Raw genomic sequence first — 10,093 nt, forward strand, 5'->3', positions numbered from 1 at the left:
TATCACGAATACAACAGCAATAACACAATACGATAATACAACAATACTATTCTTAATTTACTGAATTTCTCAAAAAAGTTTGGATCATTAAAACACTACAGAGCTGAGTAAAAACAAAATCAAAGCAGTAAACTGAACTACTTCTATAAGTATCTCTAAAGGTGAGGCACAGAGAAGCAGTACAACAAAAAAACAGGCAGGACTGGTTTTTCACATGGGTCACCATGGATACCTTCACATACCGCCCCACCCTGTGCTCTCAGTGCTGTGGCTTTGATTGGAATGTAGGTCGGTTGCACCGACAAATACTCCCATTTTCACCAGCATGTCTTTTGGAAGGTGACGGGAGTGGCGTGACACATACACCTTCTCAAGATGATGGTTCATGGGGGAAGGTTTGTAGTCCATACAGGTGGGACCAGTCAAACTTGGGGCACACACCACCTCCCATCTATAGAACAAGTTCCCATGCTGGAGAACGCAGAGGTCCTCCTTCACCCCAGCTGCCACATCTCTCTTACATTCTCCTAGCAAGTCATCATCCCACTTGTTGTCCTCATCCCACACCTCAAATCTCACCGTGTTCCCTTTGGACAGATCCACGGTGCCCAAGTCATAGCTGGTAGCCCAGTGGGGATTGTTGTTGTTGTTGATGACACGGGTGCGTCCGATCCCCAGGCCTGCAAAGGACATCTTCACATAGCCATCAGTGGCGGTGGTGGTATCTCCCCACAGGCCAGTAGCCCTCTGCACAGTGATGACCACCTTTGCCAGGCCCTTGCGGGTCGGGCAGCAGTCTGGGCCCACCCCTGGGTTATTGTGGCAGCTGCAGACGCAAGAGTCTCTCTGGTCTCTCTTGATGCCTGCCTGGCAGGGCTCTGAGCAGTTCCTCCACAGTGCCTTCTCCAGGACGTAATGGCTGATGGCCTTGCGCAGGTTGTTCCGTGCCGGGTTCTTGGTGGGCAGCAACTCATGGAGGGATTCCAGCGAATAGGAGACGATACCCGGGTGGAGTGGCAGGGTGTTAAGCCATTCCTTGTAGGAGGACGGGTCTTTTTCAGCAGAGAAGAGGAGCTCCGGTTCTGTGGTGTGGCCACCATTTATTTCAGTGAACCTGTGATTGAAGGTGTGTAAGAGCGGCATACATTTCAACAACGAAGTGTGTATGAGAGAGAAGAAAAGTCCATGTGCATGGGAGAGTGTGCATTATTGATGAAGTGTGTGGAGAGAGAAAGCTAGAGTGTTTGAGAGGGGAAATAAGCTATTTCCTCACCTGTCACTGAAGAGACTGGAGAAGCTGGCCTTGCTCTCTGTCTTGTCCTTGTCCTCTTGGCAGTGCTTGGTCTGAACCGTCATGCTGTTGTCACCCACGCTGGCAGAGGCCTCCACATCCAGGCACGTCTTCACCTCCTCTGCACTGAAGCCCTGAAGGCTAGCCTGGCACTGCCTGATGCTGGTCACAGACTGCACAGTTCCACCTAGGCTGACCTAGCAGAGGGCAGGATGAGAAGGCAGAGAAGCTTTTGTCCAATAACAGATACTCACAGGGAAGCTAGTATTAGCAGCACACCGAAGGGTTTACTGGTTTTCTGTTTTAGTTTGTGTGACTGCGGATTTCAAGATTGTATCTCTGTTACAACATTGATATAACAATCGTTCTCACCTTGGTTATGTAATGGGTTCCAAAGTTGTCAATCAGCTTGTAATAGTCGGATTTGTGTTCAAGATTGTAGGTTTTGGGGAGATTTTTCACTGATCTGAAGAATTCACGATGTAACTTGGGCTTGCCGGACACTCGATAGCTATTATTGTGACCAGAGAGAAGAGAACGAGAGAAGAAAACTGTAAAATGACAACTGAGATGGTCATAGGTAAAATCACTTCAAGGTGTCTGGGGTACCCGTTGTTGCTTACCTGTAATACTCACAGGCCATGCTGTGGCTTGTGAAACTAAACTTGTCCTTCTTGGTTTTCTCCATGGAATATTCAGCCAATTTGGAGTTGGTTCCAGCAAGCATCACCTCCCCGCCTTTATTCCCTACCTGTACGTTTAGATTGACCTGCCAGTTATTCTCTACTGAAGAGCTGCTGGAGCTGACAAGAGACTCGCTGGACTGATGGAGTTTACTGGACACTTTCATGCTGCACTTTTGATTTGGCCTCCAATCCACCACTGCCAAGGGAAGCTTTTGTTTTCTCCCCTCCAGATAGGGGTTCTTACAGAGGGTACATGTCTTATCACGGTTTTTCCATAAGTCCATGTCGATGACAAAGGCTCCTTTGCGTTCCATTTTGGTGATGTCGAACCCTTCCCCTGCTAAGTTGGATCCTGGAGCAAAGTCTGCCTCTTTGCACTCATTGGTTGAGCCAATATTGCACGATTGGCAACTACAAGGGATTAAGGACAGCACGATGCCTGCCCATAGGTACATCATACATGGGGACATCTCTCGTTGCAGCAAAAAGCTGTTTTTAACAATGGCTTAAACCCACTGAAATTGAAATGTGAGATAAACATTTGAATTACAAAGTACATATTTGACATTTAGCAGACGCCTTTATCCAAAGCAACTTACACTTAGTACTTTTGTCTAAAGTAAGTGAATCATCTATACATCAGTCATCATAAGAAAACAAACCTATGCTAGGACCAGGGGCCATTGGCACTCACAATGCTGGAAGAAGGAACATTACTATTTTTCTTTTCTTTTTCTTACAATGTTTTACACTTCACTACAGAGTGGCCAGCCTTGAGATTTTTGACACCACCCAGTCCACTTCACTGCGTGCCACTCTTCAGGAGAATTAGAAATAAGCTCCTTGGGCATGTCAATTTAGCAGAGATTGTCATGAAGTGATTTTACTAATGTTTTTATAACACACACACACACACACAATATTATAACCTATGTATGTGTGTAACACAAATTGCATTCTCCCCTCATTTCTGCTTATAAAGTGCACACAACAGATATTTCACAGAGATCAATATTTTCTTCAATCATTTCTATGAGACAAAAGAAACTGACAATATTAGATATTTTTGCTATAAATTGAACAACTTCCTTAGCAAATAAAAATGCTCACCTTTGATCAGTCTGTTTTCTATTTGATCGATGTGCCTGTGAGTGTGTTTTAGGCTGTAATGCATCTAAGTACTTTTGGTTGAAGAAAAAAAGACGGGTGGGTTGAGGTAATGGTGGTCTTCATATAAACGGTAAAACACACACACAGCAAAACTATGTGGTTTCAGATATGCCGGAAGACATGTTGAGTTGGTGGTCTAGTGTGCTGGAAACAGAAAGACAAAGGTTATGTGTCATTGTGTGGGGGTGTGGGTTGAGTATGCCAGGAACCCACTTTTCTTAGGGTGAATTCAAATGAGGGATTAATTGTAATGATTAGATTACTATTCATTACAACAAATTATATAAATGTGTGCTGAAATGGCCAGAATAACAAGTTGCTATAAGGGCATGGGCAATGAGAGTTCAATGGAAATTGACTGAAGGGAAGAAGCTTTTAATCCTCCAGAGTTAAGAGTTAAGAGTAAGTGGGCTGTATATTATATAAAATCAGTAGGCCTACAATGATGTTATGCCACAATACCAACATTTGATCAGGGTACCTAAATTCACTGAATTCAATGTATGTGGGGAGGGGTGGAAATCAGTGCAGTTGTGGACGTTAATGTACACTTATATTAAAATGTACACTACACATAATACTAAAATTACTGTACAATGAAATTACAAAATAACGATTCTGCAACACGCATGAAAAAACATTACATGTAAAAAAATAACAAAATAAAAAGAAGAAGAAAGAGGTAAAGAAAAAACACACCCACCAACACGTTTTTTTCCTTTCATATGGCGTGTTCATGCCATAAGCCTTCCGATTGGCTAATCAAGGGAGAAACGCACGCGTGAGTGAGGAATTTGATTGACATGTCATCATTGTTTACAATCACAATTACACACGCCATAATGTAGAACTTTGTTGTGGCCTCACCTTCCAGATAACCAAGAAAGAAAGAAAGAAAGAAAGAAAGAAAGAAAGAAAGAAAGAAAGAAAGAAAGAAAGAAAGAGAAAAAAAAAGAGAGAAAGCAAAGCTATTTAAAATACATTAGAGGCAAGAAATTCTAAGATTTAATGCAGATAAAATAATAGAAAATGACCATTCGAATTCAGTGTTTGTGACGCCGATATTCTGAAGAGGACAATGCGGACAATTCTTTGTCCATCTCTTCCATAGCCTCTCACCTCTCCCATAGTCCCTTTCACACCACTGCCACACTCGGTTCTGGCTGTACCCACATCGGATTAGAACGTCACAGTTCTCCAGCCCGGCGGTAGCTGTGCCGGGTAGTGCGGGCATCAGCCGATGAGGGACTCGAGGCCGGTGAACGAACCACATTTAACAACCTTGTGTGGATGGAATCTGATTTGGGGAATCGGGAACTAATACGCGAGTCGGACAATCGGGGAACTTACAACAGTATTTTTGAGCGTCAAATTAAGTTAACGGAGGAAGTCTTTCTTATGGGTGTTTTGTTTGAAATCTCCCGGTGCAAATCACAGCACGCCTAGCTCTGTGCACTGACTTGGGTCTCTCCAGACATCATCAGCTGTGGTCGCGGTGACCAATTCTAAGCGACACAGAAACATGGATCCTATTTTAAACGTGATTGAGGAAATCGGGCGAGAGCATTTGGTTTGGATTAAAGTAGCTATGACCTGCTAACCCCCGCGTTGTCAATCTGACCGCTAGCTAAACCCAATTGTCTGTAGTCAGCAGTATCAAGGTGACGGGTAAATGGAAGTAAGCTAACGCTAGCTTAGCATCACTGGACTGTTCTGTATGAGATTGGAGCAGTCAACCCCTGCTGCATATGAGCTAACCATGGCTAACAGTGTACTGTGCTGTGGAATGTCCTACCAGTGAGGAGGAACTACCATGAGTTGTACTTCGTTAGATAAACCCCGAGAGTTGTTAGGTGTAAAACAGGCAATTATGAAATGTTCTATATAATGTATACCACGGGCTTACACCATGTGTGTGGTTGGCCTCGTCTCTGTCAACCCCTGCGGGTGACACAGGTAGCGGTTTTTAAAAGCAAACAGCGGGGGAAAAACGCTGTCGCCGGGTAGTGGCGCTGGAAAGAAAGAACTGATTTTTCTGTCGCTAGCTAGCTAGCTATACAATTATCTAGATTATAGCTAGCTAGCTAGTTTGCATTTACAATAAAACAACGCCTGTAAATTGATATCAATGGTGTCAAATAAATTTTTATTCGCAATAATTCTGTTATATGTGTATATAGGTGTACAGTCATTTTTTTACTTTTTTGGCGGAGTCGTTTTAACTGTTGTGGTTGCTATGGCATTTTTAAACGGACCCAGGTTATTAGACTGGGCAAATTCACCCCCTCATCTTCAATTCAACAAATACGTCCTGACCGGATACCGACCCATCTCTTCAGTCCAGGACTGCATCAGAAGCCTGTTCTACCTGCACAATGAACTGGGAAACATCTACACACATGGTGAGTAGACCTACGCATGCTGAAGCACTACTGCCATATTTAACTCCAACAGGCACACTAGACACATGAGTAGGAAGTGAATTCAGATCACGTTCAGAAGAAATACTCCTGCTTATTAAGTGTTGTGTCTGTCTGTATGGGGGTAAGAGAAGTGCGCACTCATTTGCTCTCTGATTAAATCCTCTTCATTTTCAGATTGACCAGACCCAACTGTGCATATCATGCCATGATGATCTCTAGCATATGATTATTGTTGACCTCAAGTGACCTGATCTGTCCCATAAACTTACAACAGTATATGGGATCATGTCATCAATTGTGTGCCCAATGATTGTAGAGTTTTGTTATGTGCACACGCATGCACTGGCCCTCCAACTTTCATTATAATAGAAAGGATTAGCGATTATCAATGGCAAGGGGTATGGTTGACAGAAGGAGGAAGTATTTATTATTTAAAACCTTCAAATGATAGATTACTGACAGCTGAGCAGGTGGCCTTAAATGTCCCTCCCATACTATGTATTATGCAACAAACAGTTAAAGTCTGCAGTAAAGCCCATTCTGAGAAATGTTGAATCTTGTCAGTTAAGAGGGCTTTAAAGTGAAACTGCTCAGAAACAAATACAGAAATACAAATGTGTTACTTAGTAACAATAATAAAAAAAACATGCATTTTGGGTAGCTCACTACTTTTGGCTTAGGCTTTAGTTATTTATTTGCGCCTGAAGCCACTGCACCAACATTGGAACATGCAACATTATATGGTCAGCACAGCACTAAGGCTTTTGGAGAGAAACAGCATTCCTGATTATGCTATAGTACTAGTTCATACTTGGGGCCGGCCCAGTGGAGAGTCAGTCCAGTTGCTCAGTTCAGTGGTGCTGAGTGGGTTGGCGGCAGGGGGAAGGGGGCGGGGGCCACAGGCAGAGGAGATAACACACTCAAAATAGATGTGTTAGATGGCATTGGCAGTATCACCTGGCTGGGACAAATGATTTGACATTGAGAAAGGCAGAGTTGGCAAAAGAGAGGGAGGAAGGCGGGATGTGTATGAGAGAGATAAATGATGATAAGTGTGTACAGTGTGTATCAAATTTCAAGGACCAGATTTTGCTCACAAAGCACCTCCCAGGAGATAAGCACAGCAGCCTACGCTGGTCCTCTGTAACTACAATGCAGTAGCACCTTACCGAGAGAGCTTACGGTGTTCTTTTACTTTTCCTGTCTCCCAAGGAAATACTTTACCCATAATTATATGCCAATATCTGACCTAAGTAAAACCTAAACAGAATCTATATCTAAACTGCCTCAAATTACCGTAAGTACTCGCGTGGCTGTTTACAAAGCTGCTTACTTAATATACAGGGTCACAGAGCCCTCAGGCAGATTGCACTGTAACACCCCTCACCTACTCCTCCCCTACCCCTCCTCCCCACCCCACCCCAACCCCCTCCTCACAGGCATCCCTCTGCTCTGCTTCCTGGTGCTCCTCCCACTCAACATCCCCTGGTCCCAGATCAGTGTCACATGGCTGGGTGTGGTCCACTTCCTGGCCTGCCTGTCACCTCAGCTGGGCTCTGTGCTCTACCACCTCTTCATGAACCATGAGGGCGGGGAGCCCGTCTACCACACCCTCCTCACCCTCGACATGTGCGGCATCTGCATGATCAATACCTTAGGTAAGCCTCAGGTGGGCTTCTCTGTTGCAACCGAGGTCGCGCCACTCCTCCGTTTCTTTCTTTCACCCTCTCTGCTTTTACTTCTTTCCCTCTCTCTCTCCTCTTGCCTTTTAAGGTCTGTTCACTTGGGCTCCCTCCTTTGTGTGATCCATTGTCATGTCTTAATATTTACATTGATGAAGCCTAGGCCTATAGCATCTTGAGTCACCCCATGAATATACTGCATAGCCATAATGAAATTGTAACACTGAACCCCTAGCTATGAAGAGCAAAAGACAGTGTATGGGCAGGAATTAATAACTATATTTCTCTGATGATGCCTCCAACAAGGTAGTGTAATGACTGTGTCTTAACTTTGTGTTCCTGTGTTTTGATTTAGGAGCGCTGCCCATCGTGTACAGCACTCTGCTCTGTTACCCCTTCACCCGTACCGTTGCCCTGTTAGTCTACATTCTGCTGTCCAGCTACGCCATCTACTGTGCCATCACGGCGCGGAGTAGCGTGCGGCGCCTGCGCTCCTTTGCCTGGCAGGCGCTGTTTCGCTTCTCCTTCTTCCTGCTGCGCTGGGTGGGCGTGGGTGGAGGCAGCCCCACTTCGCTACGCCACTTCCTCACCATGGACGCGCTGGCCGTACTGGGCGGAATCATCAACATCGCACGCATCCCTGAGCGCTTCCGCCCGGGCCTCTTTGACTACTGGTGCAACAGCCACCAGATCATGCACGTACTGGTGGTGGGCTCTATCCTCTACCTACACTGGGGCGTGCTGGACGACCTGCTCTGGATCAACAGCTACCACTGTCCTTCAGACTGACCCCCGCCCTGGAGGACGAGCAGCGGGTTACAGGGTTTTGGGACCTCTGTAGGGGGGGCGGGGGGGTGGGGGGTTGGGTGGTAGGCGGTACATTGGGATTGATTGTGAGGTAAGGGTTGCAGAACGGGGGAATGTGGACGTGCTGCGTTCATAAAGATGTGCATGGAATGTGAGATTAAGTGTTGTACTTACATTTAGAAGTTGATGTGGGCTCAAAGCACTCAAAGCCAGAATGTTCATATCTGTGTCCACTTTGCCATTATGCGTGAGTGGCTATCTATGTTAGGTAACACACACAAGGATTGTGGATAGTGGCACACTGGTCACACACGCACGCATGCGCGCGCGCGCACACACACACACACACACACAAAGGAAATCCTAAGTCATTGGGTATCAAATACTATACTAGGAGAAATGTCTGCTCAAATAATCATAACGTGCCAGTGAAATTCCACATGAGCAATAGTTTACATGGTTGATTGATGTTCACTTATCGTCATCTGTCAATTACCAAACTATGGCTTTATGTTAAAGTTGATCCATCACTGACACCTTAAATTTTCTAGAGTAGACAGATTATTTGGCTGATTGACATCATATACACTGAGCGGGAAGTGTCTTTCTCTCAGATGTTAGACTATTGCAGCCTATGCAGCATATCAACTTTTGACTTACACACACACACACACACACACACACACACACACACACTCTGTAGCATGCCTACATGCTTGTAGTAATGCACAAGTAATGCACACAACACTCCCAGGCCTGTCACAGAAGTCCTCTGGAACTACTTGATTTATTAGAGAGGATTTTCTTCCTCTGTCATTATTTCTTCCATTATTATGTTTGTTTTTCCTCTTTTCTCACTCTGTCGTTATACTGTATAATACTAATGTATATACTGTCTCTGTCTGTCTCCCTCTGTGGGCAGACAGAGATTAATTGGGAATGGGTAAGGGAGGGTTCATTCCTTGGTTTGTGAGCGTGTTGGTCATAAGTTTACCTTCTTTAGACAGCATGGTCACAGATGAAGTAGTTAGTGCAGTCCATGTAAATTCTAATTTGAATCGACATTCGGTGCAATTTGAATACAGCTATTCTGGATTAGGACTAATGAAATCTTATGTAAATGTTTACAATTTCCGTCGTCCATAATACTATGATGAAAGTATGTGTTTATTTATTCACTAATTGATATTTTATTGTTAATTTATAATGTTTATTTAATCACTGGACGGTTGGAAAAAGGGATTTTATGATTTGTAGTGATCATTTATTTTTATAACTTTCTTTTTGCACATTAATTTATTATTATTTGTCAAACAAATCAGTGAACATTGCACACAACATTGCTAATGACACAGAAAGTACAGGTCTATAGAATATGGCACATTATTGATCCTCTTTTTTTACAGCGCAGGATTGATCTTTGTTGACTTAAAACAGTGACACTTATGCCGCCAAGCGGATGCCAGATGCCTATAACATTACAGTATTAGAGAGCCATTCTCTAGTGTTTTTACAATTAAAATGCACTATTATGTTGTTTACTGTTGCAAAACAACCCTAAAGACAAGGGTTAGCCACTGCTGCATGTCCCTGTGAGGGTGTAAATGGCAGACAGCTAGACAGTTATAAACTGTCAGTGGCCAGTTATAACTAGCATACAGCTAGACGGTTATAAACTGTCAGTGGCCAGAATATTAGCCAAGAATTACGCACTGCTCATGACTCGTGGGCATGAGTGCTTTGCACTGTGTAACTCTGAGTGGAAGTATGGAAACACTAAGATGATTTAAACACAACCAAGCATGAATGAACCCCTACCCCTCTCGTCCCCTTTTTAAATCAGAGTAACCAAGGGAAACATGTTATTTTACTTAAATGAATGTTTTATTGAACAATTATGGTTTTATTGGCACACTAGATTCTTCACTGGATTATTTTGGTTTATGGTCCGAGTAACTGTACAATGTTTACTTTTTGGAATACTTTAATGTATTTATTATTGTTCAAGGAATTATGTGGACGCTTGAGACGCAA

The 10,093-nt window shown here is 43.8% G+C and overlaps 2 protein-coding genes across 2 annotated transcripts; one reads left to right on the forward strand and one right to left on the reverse strand.

Annotated features, from left to right (window-relative positions):
• Positions 1-234: 234 nt before the first annotated feature.
• On the reverse strand, positions 235-2,447 carry LOC308150572 (perforin-1-like; the record flags this gene model as incomplete). The annotated part of the gene is made up of 4 exons (XM_080523390.1): positions 235-1,114; positions 1,274-1,488; positions 1,664-1,802; positions 1,915-2,447. 4 exons carry the CDS (start codon positions 2,445-2,447, stop codon positions 235-237), a joined length of 1,767 nt encoding a protein of 588 aa, XP_080379516.1.
• A 2,921-nt stretch (positions 2,448-5,368) lies between these two features.
• paqr4a (progestin and adipoQ receptor family member IVa) lies at positions 5,369-8,041 on the forward strand (the record flags this gene model as incomplete). Its single annotated transcript, XM_080523918.1, has 3 exons — positions 5,369-5,549; positions 7,010-7,228; positions 7,608-8,041. The coding sequence occupies exons 1-3, from the start codon at positions 5,384-5,386 to the stop codon at positions 8,039-8,041; spliced, it is 819 nt and encodes a 272-aa protein (XP_080380044.1). The 5' UTR covers positions 5,369-5,383.
• Between the last annotated feature and the right edge of the window lie 2,052 nt (positions 8,042-10,093).

Source organism: Nansenia antarctica (genome assembly GCF_963989245.1).
Source record: "Nansenia antarctica genome assembly, chromosome: 2".
NCBI lineage: Eukaryota > Metazoa > Chordata > Actinopteri > Argentiniformes > Microstomatidae > Nansenia > Nansenia antarctica.